Source organism: Phocoena sinus, chromosome 1 (assembly GCF_008692025.1).
Source record: "Phocoena sinus isolate mPhoSin1 chromosome 1, mPhoSin1.pri, whole genome shotgun sequence".
Classification (NCBI taxonomy): domain Eukaryota; kingdom Metazoa; phylum Chordata; class Mammalia; order Artiodactyla; family Phocoenidae; genus Phocoena; species Phocoena sinus.
In genome coordinates this window covers 100,309,767-100,329,685 of record NC_045763.1, presented here as the reverse complement: position 1 = coordinate 100,329,685, position 19,919 = coordinate 100,309,767, and the positions used below count along the sequence as shown (strand labels likewise).

The 19,919-nt window shown below is 41.3% G+C and overlaps 1 protein-coding gene and 1 pseudogene across 3 annotated transcripts in view; both read right to left on the bottom strand.

Moving 5' to 3' along the window:
• Nucleotides 1–1,342: 1,342 nt before the first annotated feature.
• The window catches only part of CTTNBP2NL (CTTNBP2 N-terminal like), a 67,347-nt gene continuing 48,770 nt past the window's right edge, over nucleotides 1,343–19,919 (bottom strand). For all 3 annotated transcript variants that reach the window (XM_032634822.1, XM_032634806.1, XM_032634812.1), the window contains 3 exons: nucleotides 10,464–10,694; nucleotides 6,586–6,693; nucleotides 1,343–5,493 (listed from right to left, as the gene is read on the bottom strand). In XM_032634822.1, the coding sequence (XP_032490713.1) occupies nucleotides 4,012–5,493; nucleotides 6,586–6,693; nucleotides 10,464–10,694 (1,821 nt within the window). In that variant the 3' untranslated portion in view covers nucleotides 1,343–4,011. The remainder of the gene's footprint in view (nucleotides 5,494–6,585; nucleotides 6,694–10,463; nucleotides 10,695–19,919) is intronic.
• Nucleotides 15,859–18,668, bottom strand: LOC116755463 (annotated as a pseudogene).

Genomic DNA, 19,919 nt, shown 5'->3' with positions numbered 1-19,919 from the left:
CAATTCAGGCCCTGTCACTTACTAAGGTGTCTACTACAAATCTGGCCTTCAACTACCTCACGTGCACACGGGGGATGATAACACCTCACAGCACCCTTGTGCAAATTAGTAAGGGAATATGTGTGTGGAATCATTAACATGGTGCTTGGAATCCAAGGAGGCACTCTTGACTCCCAGTATCATTGACATTCTAGCAAAACAGATCCTAGAGCTCAAGACATCTCCTTAGGTTAGAGGCAAGTAAGTTCTTGTGAAAGAACAGGTATGGGCTATGAGGCACTATTTCTCAAAATGTGATCCTCCGGTCACCTGCATCACCTGGCCCCTAGGCCCAATCCCCAGGAATCCTTATTTTTAGCAGGATTCCCTTAAGCACAGTAAAGTTTAAGAATCACTACCCCAGTCTCCTTTCTCCTCCTTTACTTGCACCAATGAACTGGCCATTGATAAGTGAGCAGATGGGTGGACAGGCTCTCAGGTTTTCTCAACTAGTTTTATATCAATTAAATTAAAATTACTCCTGTGGAACAAACAATGCTCATTGCCTACCTCTGACGCATTATGAAAACACAAACTATTTTGAAGCAGCATTTCTCAAAAGACATTTGAAGTTGTTTCAAGGGCTAAGCATCAGAAGCGCTCTTTATAAATCACACACGCACACACACACACACACACACAAATTGACAAGGCAGCATTGCTGAAGTGAGGCTGTTATGAAAAAATGGATATACCCTGTGTTTGTTGAAATGATCATTAATTGGCTTAAATGCTGGGAACTTAGATATGTAAACATCCACACTGTTTGAACATCTTTTGTGCATCAAAGGATTTTCAAGGGCTTTTGTCTGGCTACACTGGCATCTGCTAACAGTGTAGCAGCAACAGCAGTGGGCTGGGAGACAAGGGATGCACTAGTCGTTTGTCAAATGAGAGGGCTGGGCAAGATCAGGCGTTCTAGAGGACGTGATTCATGGATGGCGTCAGGGCCTCTGGGCACCGTGAAGCCATCAACCAAATTTTGCACATAAGCATAGACATTTTTCTGGGGACAGAGTCTAGCAGTTTTTAGATTCTCAAAAGGTCCAGAATCCCCAAATGGTTTAAAAATTACAGACTGGATTATTGTGAAGACTCCTCCCAGCTCTAAGATTCTAAGGAAAACCAATGTACCCAGCTCCTTTTGGGGTCTAACCTGGATGGGTCACTGACTTCGTTTGTTCTTTTAAAGCCAGGAGTGAGTGCTCCCTCTTCACCAATCTGCTCCTTCCCCAACAAAATCGGCCCTGTTGTGCAACATTCTCCATTTCGTACAAACAAGACTATTTTTTTGCCCAGACAGTAGGATTTAACTTGTTTTAATGAAGTCTGCTATAAAAACAGGTGAAGACTTCTGCACGGTACATTTGGCTTTACACGTTAAGGACTAGTTAATGCTTGTGCTATGCATCGCACAGCATTATAATCTGTTGACCAGTAACACAGCTTTTGCAACACGGGTTAAGACCAAAATTGTGAATCACAGAACTTTTACTTAGCACACACACAATCTATGGCAAACCTCAATACTAACCTATAATACCTAACTGGGTTACTGGATCCACTGCAGTATTGTGCTTATTTATCTCAGAAGATAGGCAACTAGCAAAAATACACATTTCTTTTGCATTTCCCCACCCCCATATTACACTGTAAAAGAAATACATTATTCAGTGCACTTCCTAAGAAATAAACTTCCTTATAGTCTCTCTCTCTCTCTATATCTATGCCAAAACAAAAGAAGAGCACAATGCAATTTGTAAGATTACCATTTAAAGCAAGAGGTAATAACACTCTGGGATTATAGCTCCCTCTTCTGCTTAGAAAGTTCAGCTATTTTATCATCCAGTTCATGTGACTATACACGGGAATAAAACTTAATGCGTGATTGCTCTGGGAAGTTTAAGATAACCCCTTTGTCATTTGGTAGACACGCTGAGGCATTAATAGTATTTTAACTTTTTGATGTATTGTCTTTAGTCAAACCATAAGCTGTGCAGACACCAATATACTCCATAGTCATTTATCTTGATTTCCATCACTTGCTTTTCCCTCATCAACTCATGTTGGATTAAGAGGAAATAGATTTAAATTATAGCAGGTCAGTGGCTGCTGGATAGATGTTGGCTAGAAAAATGTATGTGAGGACACCAAGGCCTCTTCATCCTTGTGGACACAAAATCATGTACCCACCATGTATGAGCTGGGTTGCAGACAGTCTTGTTTGGAAGAGAAGAATAGTCATTATACTCTGCGGAGTTTGTTGGCTGTGCTAGCCAACAGGTTGGAAAGTCTGGAGGCTTCTGTCCTCACAAACTTGCTGTGATGGAAACGACTGAAGTTTCTAGAATGAAAGAGGCTGCAGCTTGGCAGCTTGCGGGCTGAATCCAGCTGCAGAAGTGTTTAACTAGCAGTATTTAAATATTTCTGGATCAGTTCTTGATATTTAAAAATGAGAATGTTTCTCATGAAAATTTGGATTTCATAAAAATTTTAGGAGCTGGTAACCCGGGTCTAGCATTCTTGCATGGCAACAAGCGGCTGAAACTGAACAGGGGGTGCCCTTTGTAACGGGGCTTGGGCACTTCAGTTTGCTACAGCTCCCACTGCTCCCAGCTGTCATACATCACTTGAGTGACCGACCTGTTTCACTCATTTATATGACCAGTTGAGTTTTGTGACACTGGGTTGGTTTGGCCTTGTCTTCTTTTGATGCTGAAGACCTGATTTCATTAGAAATTTTCCCCTCCTGGTGGACAAGAGTCCTCCTGTGATTGACTGGGTCCCAGCTATAACTAGTTGTTTTGGTAGGTAATCTTAACATGCATTTCTACTCGTCCTTTATGCTATATTGCAAACTCCAAAGATATAATCACACTATTATTTATGTGTTTAAGTGTGTGTATGTTAAACACGTAAAAGGGGTGTTTATCTATACAGATATATGTATACTTCCATTTAGGCAAAAGTTAATTTGGTTCCACAGATAGACACAGAGTGCTGGCAGCTTGGAGAAAAGTGTAACAATTTGCTAAAACCTGTATAATTCTGACTTATAATATTACAAAGACAGTGAACTTTAAGTTATTGCTTTTTCATTACAGAATAAAGATCTCATTCTGTTGCAAAACTTTTATACAGAATGAGTAACCATTTCCTATTCAAGTAATAGCAATCGGAATCAGAAGTTCCTTACACAACAGTAGATGCCTGAAGATATTTTTGAAGGATATGTGATTTCACTGTATTCAAAAACTTATGCAGGAAACTGGGAGCGATGTAATTTTTCAAAAGTACAAGAAAATCAGCACCCCAACCGCTTAATGTTCAGGAGGGTTTCTCAAGGGCTCCATAAAGCTCAGCTTTGTGGCGAGTTCACACCCACCTTTAGGATTCCCATTCTACTTATGCAGCCTTGTTTCTGAACACAAAGCTTGTATTAAAAAACAGTAAAAGACGACTGAAAGCAGTGTTGGTTTTTAACATTCAGAATTCACAGAGGATCTCATTTTTCGAAGCTGAATGATCCATTTTGTGTTACTGCTGCAGAATCACATTCGTACGGCAGTCTCACTTCAGGCACTTTTATAACATGTTCATCTGGAATGAAAAGTCTGCATGAGCCACTTCCACATAATTCAAAAGGAGTGTCGAGGGATTCTAGTCCCCAGATAGACAGGAAATCACCACCTGGTACTCAATTAGCTTTCTCCATCATAACACGATGGTGACTGCAAAGCTTAGACACCTTTGAGGTGCCCTTCTAGCTTTAGCACAAAGATGTGAATCATAAAAATCCAAACTACTTAGTTTCTACCTAAAAAATACAAAAAGGTGAAATACACTGAATGTATTATACAGGTAGTTTCAGCTACTATCAAAATAAATAACATGATCTGACTCAATGGTTTGACTCTGAGCTCTTGGATGAAATCTGATGGAATGTCAAATGTGGAGACTCCCTCCTAGGGACTAGCTACTGGTAGGCAAAAGTATCTCAACGTCCTTGCCATTGGCTACGACAGCACTAGAAGAGCAGCTGCTGGCAAGGTCTTCTGTGGTGGTCAAAGAGGTTGCCTGGGGATGAGGTTTGGTCAGTGGAGTGGCAGCAGATGGAGAAGGAGTGAGGCCAGGTTTCTTGGGTGGGATGGGTGGAGGGTTTCCTCTCTCAGCTCTGGGGATGGTAGGGGACTTGATCCCTGGAGACAGGGGGCTCAGAGGACTAGACACTTTCCCTGGAGTAGGTGAATGGCTGGTGTCACCTCTTGGGCTGGCAGTGTTGGCCAGATTTCGATAGTCTGTGCCAAAGGGAGAGCTGTTGGGAGACACGGGCTTGATTGGTCCTTGCTGGCTAGTGAATCTGGAGAGCACCTGGGTGACTGTGTTTCGGGCCAGCTGCTTGGCAGCAGAGTTGTCTATGAGGGTTGGGGATAGATCCCTGGATGGAGGGCTCTGTAGACCACTAGCTTGTTGGTCCTGATCTGCTTGGGACTGAAATTTGTGCCGAGCTGCATGGAACCGCTGGTTGATCCCTACTTGGTAGGATGACTGGTAGCCAGGGCTGCTAGCTGATGACCCCAATAAGCGCTTAGTTAGTACTGGTGAAGAGCAAGGAGAGGATGTGAGAGAGGAAGAGGCAGTGCTGCTGGGAGACAGTGAGCTCCCACTGGAAGGGAGGTGACCAGGCGCTAGGACTGGAGTCTCCATGCCCACAGGGCACCCACCATTCTCTACTGCTTTCTCTTGGGCCAATCCCACAGGCTTCTCTCGTGGAGGCGCTTGGTTTTCTACACTGCTGCCTGTAATCAGCTCCTTGGTAGTTTGCATTTCTGGGTCAAAATGTCCATTGGTTTTTGCATAAGAGTAAGCAGGAGTGGTGGGACCAGGCAGCCCTGTGGCTGTTACCTTGGCCGTGCCGCTCCCATGGGTTCTTTCTGCCTGAAAACTCTCCGTTTGGCAAAATACAGACACTAGCAGAGGTGGCTCAGTTGCCGTGCCTTTAGACAGGGTTACTGGTTTCTTCACTTGCGCGCTGGGGCTACTTTGCTGGTGCAAAGCCTCTAGGTCCTTCACTATCTTCTTTAAACTCTCCATCTCTTCTTTCAGAGTTCTGGTCCGGTTCTCTTCTCGGTTCAGCTTTGCTCTCAGTTGTTCCCTTTCAATGTCAAACTCAGACAACTGCTTCTCCACCTGGGCCTCCGTCTGCAAGCCCCGCTTCCTCTCAGCAGCGAGCTCTTCCTCCAGCTTGCTCACCCGGCTCTTCTCCTTCTCTAGTTTCAGGCTCAGCTCTCCCGCCTTCTGGCCCTCCTCGGTGGCCTTGTTGGTGGCCTTCTTGCACTCGCGCACCAGCATGGAGGAGAGCTGCTTGTGGCGGGAGCGCTCCTCTTCCAGCTGACTGGAGAGCTTCTTCTGCTCTTTTTCAAACTTTTTCACTTGGGACTTTTCAAATTCCAACTACAAAAGAATGCCACCACAATCTTGATTAGAGTAAGGAAACAAAGAGATACTGAAAAACTTACCAAGTAGAATGCATCAAGCTAGCTGTTTTCTGGCACATGGGATTACCATGTGTGCCACGTGCTTACATCAGATATTTAAGTATCAGAACACCTAACATAAAAATGTACACACTGCAACTTAATCTCTCTTGGATGATTTAGGAGGCACTTCTAGTTCTCATTGTCTCAGGGCTATTAGTGGGAATCTGAATCATCCTTGCGTTTTATGTTATGGAAAGTTCGGGGGATTAGAGCCAATCAAAACAGCAGAGAGCCGTATCAACCAGATTTTGTGACGAATGCTGCTGAAAACTTTTAAAGCTTCAGTAATAATTCTTTCTGGTCTTAAAAACAAACAAACATTAAGTAGTTGCATTTGAATCATTCCTCTTATACAAATGCCATCTCCTTTAATCATCATCCCAACCCTATTTAAGGCACAGAGTGAGAGGGAAAGGGTTGAAGGAACCCTTTTAGTCAGTGTTTTTCAAACTCTGAGACTCATTCATGGACGGCAAAACCATTTAGTGAGCCGTGATCAGAAATAAAAAAAAATGAAACAGAAGCGAAAATATCAATGTGTATTATAAGCAGTAAGGGTTATGTATGATTTCATGAGATTTTTGTTTCAGGCATATGTATATATGTGTATATATACTGGGTTGTGATGTAAAATGTATTTCTTACTAGGAGTCCTAAGTCAAAAAAAGTTGGAGAGTTCAAAGTTACTGTTCCCCAAAGTGTGTTCTATGGAATGACAGTCCCATAGTGAATGATCTATGTTAAAAGATTTTATGAAAACATAAATTTGCTAAACACAGAATACCCTATCTTGTTCTTGAAGACTCACAGCATGCTTCTGCATACTAAAGGGTCTAACAAATTGAAGTTAGAAACCTCTTTAACTTCGTTTAATCCAGTAATTCCCAGACTTATTTGACCACAAAGCCCCCTTTTTTTGAGCAACACCAATTTACACCCTGCAGAATAATCTTCAAGAAATGCTACTCTAGGCAAATACTGCTCTGAGCCCCTCCACCTTAATTACCTGTTGAGTCAGCCGCTCTCTCTCCTTCTCCAGCATGTAGGTGACATCATCTCCTTCAGCTGTGTCCTGTGCATGCCTTTGCCTTTCTTCCTCAAGGTCTAGGATTACCTTTAAGGAATTAAAAAAAAAAAAATCATTTTCAAATATCAAGGAGTCACACTTAGAATACAATTAAATACTAAGTGTTCTTCTAAGCACCCAACATCATTCCACAGATAAATAAATAAGTAAATCCCAGTCAGGGCCATCAAGGAGCACACTGTCTAGAAGGGTGAAAGATATGTAAGCTATGTGCCAGGAAACAATACAGTACATACTTATCCGAGGTAACACGAAGTGGCATGTAAATAGAAGAGAGCAACTCATTAGCTGTAGGGGCTGAGAAGGTTTCAGAGAATTATTAAGTTTGGTGGGACTAGGGGACAGATGTAGGTGATGAAGCAAGGCAGGACCATGGAAAGCTGAAAGCTGAAGCTCTCCCTTGATGTTCAAATCACCGGAGGTACCAGAGGGTGAAGCCTAAAATTAAACATTTCAAACAGGTGACATCCTAACTGTGCCTTGCTTAATTAATATATGCATTTCGTGTACAGTAGATAAGAGGTGAAAAGACTCTCTTGAATTTATCCTGCATGTGAAAAGGCTCAATTATTGAGATCTTAAGTGGAGATTTTTCACAAGGCTTTTTTTTTTTTTTTTTTTTTTTTTGCGGTACGCGGGCCTCTCCCTGTTGTGGCCTCTCCTGTTGTGGAGCACAGGCTCCGGACGTGCAGGCTCAGCGTCCATGGCTCACGGGCCCAGCCGCTCCGTGGCATGTGGGATCCTCCCGGACCGGGGCACGAACCTGTGTCTCCTGCATCGGCAGGCGGACTCTCAACCACTGCGCCACCAGGGAAGCCCCACAATACTTTTTAATTAACCTGCCTACCCCATTCCACTTATCCTTGTGTCAAGGGATTAAGCCCAATTTTTTTTTTTTTTTTTTTTTTTTTTTTTTGCGGTATGTGGGCCTCTCACTGTTGTGGCCTCCCCCGTTGCAGAGCACAGGCTCCGGATGCACAGGTTCAGCAGCCATGGCTCACGGGCCCAGCCACTCCGCGGCACATGGGATCCTCCCAGACCGGGGCACGAACCCGTGTCCCCTGCATCGGCAGGCGGACTCCCAACCGCTGCGCCACCAGGGAAGCCCTAAGCCCAATTTTAAGAACACAAATTTAAAGGGACATTTCCCCACATAATCCTGCCTACAACTGCATAATATTCCAGTGGCTATGGATTTCTTCGTAGCTTCTGCTCATGCTTCAGAGGTGCCTTGGCCTAGACCTCCCTAGGCCAGAGCACTGTCATCCCAATGGCCATTTCCTATTGTTTCTCCTCACAACTGTTATTAAAGGAGAGAGAAAACTTCCTGGGACTCCTTTTTAAATACAAAAATGAAAATATTTTGGTGTATTTCCTACTGGTTAAAAAAGAAAACTTTGGCAACTTGATAGAACAGCTTTTGGCTAAAGGTGGTAGATCATCTCCTCTCCCTTCGGAGAGCCATCTAAAATGATAGAAATGGGATGAAAAGAATAAAACCCCACAAAGTCAAAAAGAGAGACTTTGGCAGATGAGAAATTTTACTACCATTCTGAAGAAAGCAAGTGGCTGGAGGAGTGGTAACTACTTTGGTATGGGGGAGGAAGCTGCTGTGCGCTGCAGGACCCCAAGGACATATGGAACCTGCAGGTGGCAGACACTGCACCGGGGAGGCGAGGTGTAGGAGGGAAGACAAGAGCACTGGCTCCAAGTCCATATTTTCAGAAGAGTTATTCGTCCCCGCAATCTGATTCCCGTACACAGAATGCTCAGCCAGGCATCTACTGCCCGGGAATACACCAGATGTTTATCCTCTAAAGAAACAGAATGTGACAGGCTCCAGATCTAGTAATAAGAGATATGACAGAGAATGAGGGTGAGGAAAGGGTATTATGTTTGTTTTGGGAAGATGGCAGGGGTGGAGTGAAGGGAGGTGGACACCGTGTAAGATAATGAAATCCACATCTATAATAAAAGAAAGTAAATATGTGTCTAAAATTGATAAAGCAAGAGAGAGCAGTATATCAGTTAGAAATATGGAAGTTAGCTGCCAAAATAAACAGTTAAAAGAAAAAAGAGGTTGTCTCTAATACTGAGGAGGAGAGAGAATGGGAAGGGGTGGACTAGGGAACCCTAGTTTTCGTAATAAGCAGAGTAACCACATAATTGACTGTTCAAACCACTAACATGTCTGAGAGCCAAAGCGGGTATTGTTAACAACTATGCCAAGGCAACAGGCTTAAACTGGAATTCTCTCAGGCAAACTGGGACTATATGCACCCTAATTATAAGCCTCTAGTTTGATGTCTAACAAAGTCAGTGTTCTACTTTGATAAAACACTTAAGATCAGATAGGCAGCTGTTTTAAAATATTTAATACTATCTTACACTGAAATACAGTGTTAGGGAATTTTGAATTTTTTAACTCTTCCTCTCTCCCCAATCACCTAGAACCATAAATTATCCCAACACTACACCTTCAATGGGCATGACAGCCAGCCAGCCCTTCAGTACAACTCAGTTACTTCATGTATGAAATAGAAAACAGGCCTGCCTATCAAACAAGGATGTTATGAAGATTTTCTCATAATATTATGTAAAAGCCCCCAAATTTAGGCAACTACCTCAGTCTCACTGACACCTTTTAAACTGGGGCATAAATGTCTTCAGATTACTTCAGTCTAGTCCAGAGGTTAAACTTTTCTGGGTCCTGGAGAACTCTGAGAATTCAAGTAAGGATATGGGGAAAAAATTCATTTTCTACAAAATGCATAAACTTTTGGCACTCTGTATATTTTCTGGGGGATCATGGAACATCTGAGACCCATTCGTGGTTAAGAACTCCCACTCTGGCCTTTTGTTTGGACTCTGTGAAGGGAAAGAAAAATCATGGGCAAGACCTAAGCCCTTAAGCACTTTGTCAGATGCATTTTAAGCAGATGGCTCTCTAAAGCAGGTAACCATAAAAGTAAACGAAGGTCCATCAAACTGCAGCTGCTAGCCCAATTTTTTCAGAATAAAATGCTTCCTACTAAATGCACTGATGTCCCCCCTTGTTGATATAAATCTAAACCAATAGTTCTTAAAAATGCAGACTCTAGCCAAGCATTTTTTGCAGGCTAAATCTGAGCCATAAATGATAAGTCGGGGAATGAAATCACAAGCGCTAGAAGAATTCCAAGGAGATGAGGTAGAGGAAAGCACAGGTTTGCCTTCCTAACACACACACACACACACACACACTTTCCTAACAGGGTAGAACAGCTTTAAGGTAAACAACCCTAGGGACTGTTTATGGTTTCATGAGAAGTAAAATGCAGTGAAACTCGAAACTAGAAATAAATGAAAATAATCTATTGGCTTGTATGTTTATAGTCAGGTAAATTCTCTAATTCTTTCTCTCTCTCTCTCTCTCTGATATAGCATTCCCCAAATACCTGTTAATCTTTCTATTTATCACTTAAGTAAGCAAATAGGGAACACTCCGTTCAGCTACAAGGCTTGGTCAAGCCCCAGTTTGTTGCCAAAGTTTGGATGACCAAGAGTTGAAAAAACATACCAAGTGTTTTGGAGTGTCATATCAAGAAGGAATGCCATCTGAAATAATGCGTCTGGCACGCTGCCCAAATTTAACATTTGGAATAACCTGCATTTTCTATCTCCTGGCTCTTAGGTAAGCTCAGGGGCTTTTTTACACCTGTGAGACCTCCCAGTTAAGTTACTGTGAGAGCTGGCAGCTGACGGGAAAGTGTCAGGCATTTCAGGAGTTTGCAGGCGCACGTCAGCGGTGAACCCACCTTGCGGTGCCTGCTCTCTGCGGCAGCCAGCTGCGACAGCATGCGCTCCTGCATGTTCTTGCACTGCTTCATCACCACCTTAAGAATCGAGAGCGGGTTTGTGCAGACTGGCTGCTTCTCGCCATCGTTCTTCTCCTTCAGTGTTTCAAAGTCTCTCTGGAGTGCCATTAAAGGGTCACTGATGTTATATTTTCCATAGCGTTCTTCAATGAAAGTATCTCTGTGTTGGGCCTGGGAAAGAAAGGAAAATAAGCATTTTGCTTTCAAATACTGCTGAGGAGGGGATCTGCTAGTAGTTAGACATCAAAGGTAGTGGTGTGAGTATGAAGTAACCTTTTGACTACAAATCAGACAGGGTCATCTAAGTATAGAAACAACATCAGAAAAGGGGCATAGCATATTAATGGGAACAAATACTTACGTAAAGCTAAGTACCAATTAGACATTGATCTAAGTGTTTAGGTTCAGGTTATTTAAATTTTACAACCCTATAAGGTAGTGCTATCATCTCCACTTTGCAGATGAGAAAATTACTACGGAGAGGTCAAGTGACTTGTTTCAGGTTACTCATCTAGCAAGCTGTCAGAATTGGGATTTAAACCCAGGCAGCCTGGCTCTAGAGTCTGTGACCTTAACCACCACACTTACTGCCTCAGCTTATGAATGCTTCCATTACCAACAGGTATATCTTATCTTTTCTGTGTTATGGCATTTACATTTCTAAAATACGGTAAGCATAATACCTTTAAGAGTTTATATGTTTAGAGACCTAACCAGCTGGCTGTAGATAAGTAAAGGCCGCTAGAGATATTTTTACATTATAATCGAGGGCTGTTTGTGATTTGTCCACATAGAACTTCACTCAATTTTTGGCCGGTCAAGAGGGTGGAGGCACTCACCACTAGAGGTGCAGACAAAGTCCTTCTACCTGCTGCCAAATTCCACCCCCCTCTTCTAACCTCTGTTCAGCTGTCTTCCATCCTCCTTTCTGTCCCCTTCAGGGCCTGGTGAGCTTTGGGGATGAAAGGGAACTTGAGCAGGGAATGTGGGCTGGTGCTTGGAGTCTGGCCTGCGGCTTTGGGCCTGGGCGCCAAGTCAGGTCGAATGATCAAGAAGGGAGTGAAAGGAGATTCTTAGGCTTCCCTCTTATGTCTGCTAGGAAAGACTTGAAGTACTATTTCATATAAGCATCATATATTACGTGCAGGTGAACAGAGTGAAATTAACAATTACTTTACTAAACAGACATTTAAATGTTTCCTGAGACGTTTTACAAAAAAAAGAAAAAATGAAGTGTTAATAGAGGGTTGTGGAAACTTTCTCAAAAATCATAGCAAAGTACTATATAATTTAAGCTTTCAAATGAAATCTAGTTATGAAAATTACTGTTATTTCTCAAGTTTTAAAAATTATTTCATCAGGAGCTACCACCACCCACAAATGGGAACCCATTTGAAAAGAAAAATACACAATTCAGTGACCATGCTTAAAAAACAAAAACCCTCAAGAAAATAAAGCAAACATGGGGTTTCTCTGACACGTTTCAGTGCTGAAAATTTGATGCCTCCTTCGTCATTAGAGACTGTCCAAGTTCAAGACTCAGGAATTAGCCTTGTGTTACAAATTTGTGTTGGTATCAGTTGGCAGATGTTCAAAGCAGAGTTAGAAGCCCTGGTGGTTTTACTTCTGGCTAGACTACAACTGTCTTAAGTGATGACATTATTGGAGTATTTGGATAACACTGTATACTAAATATTTGAAGAGTGAAATTCATTTGTTCCTTGAAGTTACTGATAACCATCCTCCTAACCTATTCCAAGTGTGCGCGTGTGTGTGGGTGTGCACGTGTGAGCATGTGGATTGAAGGGGGGAGGGATCTGAAAGACAGAATCCTATTTTTTTTAGGTCCAAATTAAAAGGAAATTTTCAGTAAAATTTCAAAATAATCTTGTCTATTTAGGATAGAGGAAGACAAGACCAATTCCAAAATTGGCTATTTTTATTAGTGTTTTTAAGAATCATGGCAAGAATAGACAAAAAAGCTAATTTTTAGTTACATATTTAAGAGCATTAATGTCAAAGAACATGGGACTCATCAATGTTTTCTTTTCATTAAGAACATCTGTTTCTTTAAGTTCAGGTATAAAAAACATGAGACTGATAACCCAGGATTCACTGTAAGTATCTATTTGTAGCTATTAATGTCCTAAGGCAAATCCTCATTTAGAAAAACACAGACAAAGGAAGCAAGAGAAAAAAAAAAAACTTCTCTTTAAGAAGTTGAAATTCCACTTTTCTGTCACATCTTTTATTCATGATTACTGTTTCTGTATGATTAGCTATGGGAAAGAAACAATTATTGGTACTAAAATTGGTTTAGCAGGGCAAAAAGGAAAAAGTGAACCTGAGTATTTTTATGACCTTTCCTTTTCAGAACACCATGGAGAAAGTGGGATGGGAGAGCAGAGCTGGGAGTACAATTCATGATCTTGATGATGCTAAGAAGCTGCATCTGCTAAGAAGCTCTCTCTCTCAGGTTTCAGTATATAGTTAACTAATCCTTAAAAATATAACTTTTTAAATAAAACCCACACTGTCATTATCCTGTAGAATTAATAAGCATCACAGAGTTACAAGCAATGGATGAGGAGCTTCTTTGGTGAGGCCTCAGACTTCTCTGAGAATAGTTGTTAAGCTGTCTGTTTTCTCTTGAAGTATTTCACAGTAATTCCATAATCACTTGCATAGTAATTACACGTTATACAAAATTGGTAGCTTCACACATAAATGAAAAGAATCTGCAGAATAATCTAAAAAAGGCTCCTTGTCACAAAGCAATTATTTTAAGTACATTCTAATATGGGACCCGAATATGGGAAAAGTGAATTCTGTATTTATTATACTAAACACTGGATTGGAAAATGGGAGATGGAACATAGTATTTTCCATCCAACTTAATGCTTCAGTCAGGTGAATTGTACGTATTTACACACTTAACAGCACAAATAATAACAACAATAACTAAAAATAGATGTTAAGATTTGACAAATGAAAGAAGAGCTTTAGTGGAGGTGTGCATTGGCTATCTATTCCTGCATAACAAATTACTCCCAAATTTAAATGCTTAGTAAACATTTTTTATCTCATACAGTTTCTGAGGGTCAGGAATCTGGGAGGGGCTGAGGGCTGAGCTGGGTGCTTCTGGCTCAGTGTCTCATGAGGTTGCAGTCAAGCTGCTGGCCAAGGATGCAGCCATCTGAGGGCACGACTAGGGCTGGAGGATCCATTTCCAAGCTTAGTTGTTGGGCTAGGCCTTGGTTTCTTGCACGTACTGGCTTCCAACAGAGCAAGTGATGTGACAGAGTGAGAGACAGACATACATAGACACATCCAGATGGAAGTCCCACTGTTTTGTAACCTAATCTCAGAAGTGACTTACCATCATTTCTGGTGTATTCTAGCAATCACACGGACCAACCCTGGTAAATGTGGGTGGGTGGGGGACTACTTAAGGGTGTGAATATTAGGAGGGAGGACCACTGGGGGCCATCGTGGAGGCTGGTTATCAACGTGAATGACTGGACATGCTACCACTACCGTTTATGTTTCAGGTCAAAATTTAGAGGCTAAGTACCTGTACTAAAAACTATCAACGCTGAGTTTTAGTATTTTAATGAAATTCCAGCTATTTTATAAGAACTTTAAAATGATCTGGATTTCACTTTGGGGGAGAGGAGTTCAGGAGTACAGCTAAAATCAATCAATTTCTTGCAATTTCATTATTTTTACTTCAATGACAACATATATTTTAACTGAACAGAAATTCCTACATTGTCAGAAAACACAATGATCTTTATTTCAGATAACAGTAAAGTAACTGGCTGGTTAGACAGATTCAATGATAGAAGATATTACTATAGCAGACAAAACATACTAGTCATCTATTACTCATTTATTTTTACTGTTATAGGCTGAATGAAACACACCACTACTGAAAGCTTAAAATAAAACCACATAATATCCTTGGATATGCCATGTTTGCTCTCCAAAAATTTCAGCTTTGCTATGATAAACTACAAAAAGAAATATGAAGCAATCACCATCTCTCTATAATAAATAATTTATTTATTATAATAACATACACGTATATATCATATATACATAAATAATAGTTCAATAATATTATATGTAGATAATAGTATATATAAATACATATATATATACATGTATATATATATTTTTTGACTGCATTGGGTCTTCGTTGCTGTGTGCAGGCTTTCTGTAGTTGCAGCAAGCCAGGGCTACTCTTCATTGTGGTGCGTGGCCTTCTCATTGCAGTGGCTTCACTTGTTGCAGAGCACAGGCTCTGGCGCCCGGGCTTCAGCAGTTGTGGTGTGTGGGCTCAGCAGTTGTGGCGCATGGGCTTAGTTGCTCCACGGCATGTGGGGTCTTCCCGGACCAGGGATCGAACCTGTGTCCCCTGCATTGGCAGGCGGATTCTTAACCACTGTGCCACCAGGGAAGTCCCGATAATGGTATAAATTATATATATATTTCAATCTTAAAATAGGAAATCTCTTTATTCTTTGGATGATAATCACCAACATGAGAAGTGGTTCCAAATGTAAAGGTGAAGAATTATGGCCCATTTAAATGGGGGTTTATATTTAAGTACAAGGTTTTATTTTCAAGACTCAGGCTGATACCAGAACTATATTAGAATATGCAATTTTGCCATTTGTTGCCAATTCTGAAGTGATACTTATAAAAGTAAACAGCAATATAAACATTATGCCGTTAAAAACATCTGAATACTTCTATGTCAGGGATCAGAAAGACAAAAAACGTGATTCCAAAATGGTTTTTATTAATGTTACCAAAAGCATGTTAAAAGGAATCTTTGTACACACAATTTGAATCTATTAATCTTCAAATCATTTATACTCTGGAGTCCCTAATAAACTATAAATAGCTGCCTGGACAACTGGAAATAAAGCAACCATTCTGGATGAAGATGATAATAACATTACAAGTATAACCTTTGTTCTGGAAGCTCCTTTTCACTTGCTGAAAGAAAACCAGATTTTACTGTTTGATAATATTGATAAAAGAGGATTTAGCCTCATTGGAATTAAACTAATTTCTGGAAAATGGCACAAAATCTATCATGGGAGGGCTTCCCTGGTGGCACAGTGGATGACAGTCCGCCTGCCGATGCAGGGCACACGGGTTCGTGCCCCGGTCCGGGAGGATCCCACATGCCGCGGAGCGGCTGGGCCTGTGGGCCATGGCCGCTGAGCCCGCACGTCCGGAGCCTGTGCTCTGCAACGGGAGAGGCCACAACAGTGAGAGGCCCGCGTACCGCAAAAAAAAAAAAAAAAAAAATCATGGGAGCAAAAAGAGAAAATTTTCATCATTTAAAAAATATGTCTAATATATTATTGAAAACCGAGTGTTCCTTCCACTTAACCATAAATGCTGTATTCTCAGATCTGGTCTTTTCTATATGTTTATTTTCTTTAATACGTTTGGGCCCTAGAGTCTAACAGAACTGGGATTATATCCTGTCACTACTATTTTCTGTATTACCTTTAGTAACAACCTTAACTTCTCTGTGCCTCAGATTCCTCATCTGTAGAATGAGAGTAACAATCTACCTGTAGGTTTGTTATAAAAATTGAATGAGTAATGTAAAATGCTTCCTATAGTACCTGACACAAAGTAAGTACTATAAATATGAATTATTTTTTTCAATAACCAAATTTAGAATATAGATTTTCCTGTTTTAGAGCCAATGACTTAAACTCAACCCCACAGACTTAAGATTCTGTAAAATTGGATCAGGCTAGTAAATCTCCATTACAAGCAAAACGAAATTCACCAATCCCAGATAACTCAGAAGTAACACATCACTAAAAATGTATCAGGAACCTGGATAACCAATAACATTCTATTTACTTAGCAATCAATCCTGAACTGGCATGTGACATATTATATAATGTGGTCAATTGATATTTATCTCTTGCATTGTTATTAAACACTTCTCACTCTTCTGTCTTTTCTTTCAAGCTACTTAGATTGCAAGTGATCTGAAGGAAAAAGCCCTTAATACATCTTTCTTCTTCCTATATCCTATGTTTTGCCTTAAGCCCAAGACATGTAACATATTTTCCAGCCTCTTTCCTGATGTCTTAGCCTCTCCTTACTCTCATCGTTTTAGTGAGGTCAATATTTTATTTTGCTGTTAGTAAAATCTAGGATTTACTTAGTATAATCACTTAAGGTAATATCGATATATATATTTAGCAAACTGACTTTGAAGCAGATGAGCTTCAAAGATTCCCCTTGTATTTTTAATAAAACGTTCATCATCCTGGTAAAAAAAAAAAAAGATTCCCCTTGGGGTCAGTTTGCAACCACAGATATTTATAAAAGCAATTATTTACATAAGTTCAGAGGATCATGTTACAATATTATTTGATTACAGTGTAATAAATTCTTTTGAAGACTAAAAATGGTAAGTTCAGTACAAATAGCTACAAGTGTAGTACTTCTAGCTAGTAGACTGCTTATTGATAGAATAAGAATATGGGTAAACAAAACAATGTAGCTGCTTCAACATTCAGATTTGAGAGAGTCCTGAGAAAACTCCTAATGAAATTGAAATAGGTGTGTTGAGTTTTTTTGTGTTTGTTCTATTATTTTAGGCTATGTATGTGATTGAAACAAGTTACATATACATTTTGGACTGGGTCTAAATAAAAAACTTTTTGAGGTGGGGAAGAAAATGTGTAAGGGATTCTCTAAGACCTGAACAAATTAATGCTCTGAATATAAATTAATAATTTGAAAGTATAATTTTTTTTTTTTGAGAAAGAGCACGCTTTATTGGGAAGAGAGCATTGCACGCGACCAACATATGAAGAGAGCTGGATGGGCGTCCTACACATCATGCTCGAAAGGTACTCAGGATGCTGTGCTAATGAAGATCAGCCGGAACACGGACTCCTGGGAAACTTCCCCAACCTCACACCTCTGAGGGATCACACACTCCCAACCTTTTCCTGGAAGGCAACTGTGAGATAGAGTCCCTCAGGGGTGCCTTGTTGTTTTTTATAAAGAACATTTTCTTTAAACTTTTTGAAGTCTTCATTTGTTACTTTTATCCTACGTTCTCTCAAGGCCATCAGACCAGCTTCCATACAGATTGCCTTGATGTTGGCATCAGAGAGGTCCTCTTTAGCCATGATCAAGTCATCCAGGGTTAGTGTTGTCATCCTGCTCGTGTGGATGTGAAAGATGCGCTTCTTCGTCTTTTCATCCGGCAAGGGGAACTCGATCTTCCTGTCAATGCGGCCTGGTCTGTAAGTGCTGGGTCCAAAGTCTCTATTTGGTTTGTGGCCATGATAACTTTCATGTCTCCCCTTGAATCAAACCCATCCAACTGGTTCAACAGCTCCAACGTTGTTCGCTGAATTTCTCTCTCACCACCAGAATCTGAGTCATACCTTTCTGACCCAGTAGCATCAATTTCATCAATAAACACGACGGATGGTGCATGTTCTTCAGCAACTCAAAGCAGTTCCCGAACAAGACTGGGCCCATTGCCTAGATAACTTCTAAATAAGTTCAGAGCCAACCACTCTCAAGAAAGTGGCCGAGTTTTGGTTTGCTACTGCTTTGGCTAAGAAGGTTTTACCTGTGCCAGGTGGACCATAAAGAATGACCCCCTTAGGGGGCTTTATACCCATCTTTATATGAGTGAGTGGAAGTTCCACAGATTCCTTAATTTCCTGGATTTGGTTGTCCAATGCTCCAATATCAGCATAGGTCTCCTGGGGGGCCTTTTCCACCTTCATCATTGTGATCAAGGGATCCGTGTCATCCATCAGCACCCCTATCATAGCATGCACCTGTGGCTGAGCAGGACCGAGCAGCCCGGTTCCAGCAGATCCTTGTCTACAAATGAAAGAATGCTGACGTAGTGTTCTGAGTGCACAGACGTAGACACGATGGCATGATTGTCATCAAAGATCTCTTCGAAGATTCCTACTGACATTGGGGTGCCCCTCAGATCACCCACCTTTGATCTTTCCTCCTCTTGCTTTTCTTCTAAAGGCCTCATTTGTTCCTGATTTCTAATGAATTCTTCCTCCATGAGAAGACAGTCTTCAGTTCTAACTTCAACATTAACCAGCACTGAGTGTGAGATGTCACCAGGGGCAGTATGCTGGCAGCATCTGGTCCCTTTATTCTCTTCCTCTTTTGCCTATACCTATTTAGACCCAGTCCAAAATGTATATGTAACTTGTTTCAATCACATACATAGCCTAAAATAATAGAACAAACACAAAAAAACTCAACACACCTATTTCAATTTCATTAGGAGTTTTCTCAGGTATAGGTATAGGTATAGGAAATTCATAATTCTTTTTCTTATCCTTGTCACCCTTCTTTCCACCTCCAGGACCATGACCACCACTCTTTGACGCATCTTGCTTCGGCCACTTGAGCCGCTGCTGCCAGAAGTTGAAAGTATAATTTTTAATGCTGCATTAGATCTTAATCTCTTTTATTCAGGGGACCATACATCTCTTAAAATATAATGAGAGGGAGAACCGTCAAGATGGTGGAGGAGTAAGATGTGGAGATCAACTTGCTCCCCACAAATACATCAAAAATACATCTACATGTGGAACAACCCCTACAGAACACCTACCGCACCCTGACAGAAGACCTCAGACTTCCCAAAAGTCAAGAAACTCCCCATGTACCTGGCTGTTTGGCTGACAAGGTCTTGGTGCTCTGGCTGGGTGTCAGGCCTGAGCCTCTGAGTGGGAGACCCAAGTTCAGGGCACTGGACCACCAGAGACCTCATGGCCCCATGTAATATCAATCAGCGAAGGCTCTCCCAGAGATCTCCATCTCAACGCTAAAACCCAGCTCCACTCAACGACCAGCAAGCTCCAGTGCTGGACACTCCATGCCAAACAAATAGCAAGACAGGAACACAACCCCACCCATTAGCAGAGAGGCTGCCTAAAATCATACTAAATCCACAGACACCCCCAAACACACCACCAGATGTAGTCCTGCTCACCAGAAAGACAAGATCCAGCCTCATCCACCAGAACACAGGCACCAGTCCCCTCCGTCAGGAAGCGTACGCAACCCACTGAACCAACCTCACCCACTGCGGGGCAGACACCAAAAACAACGGGAAACATGAACCTGCAGCATGTGAGAAGGAGACCCCCCAAAAGTAAGTTAATCAAAATGAGAAGACAGAGAAATATGCAGCAGATGAAGGAGCAAGGTAAAAACCCACCAGACCAAACAAATGAAGAGGAAATAGGCAGTGTACCTGAAGAAGAAATCAGAGTAATGATAGTAAAGATGATCCAAAATCTTGGAAAGAGAATGGAGGAAATACAAGAAAGTTTTAACAAGGAAGTA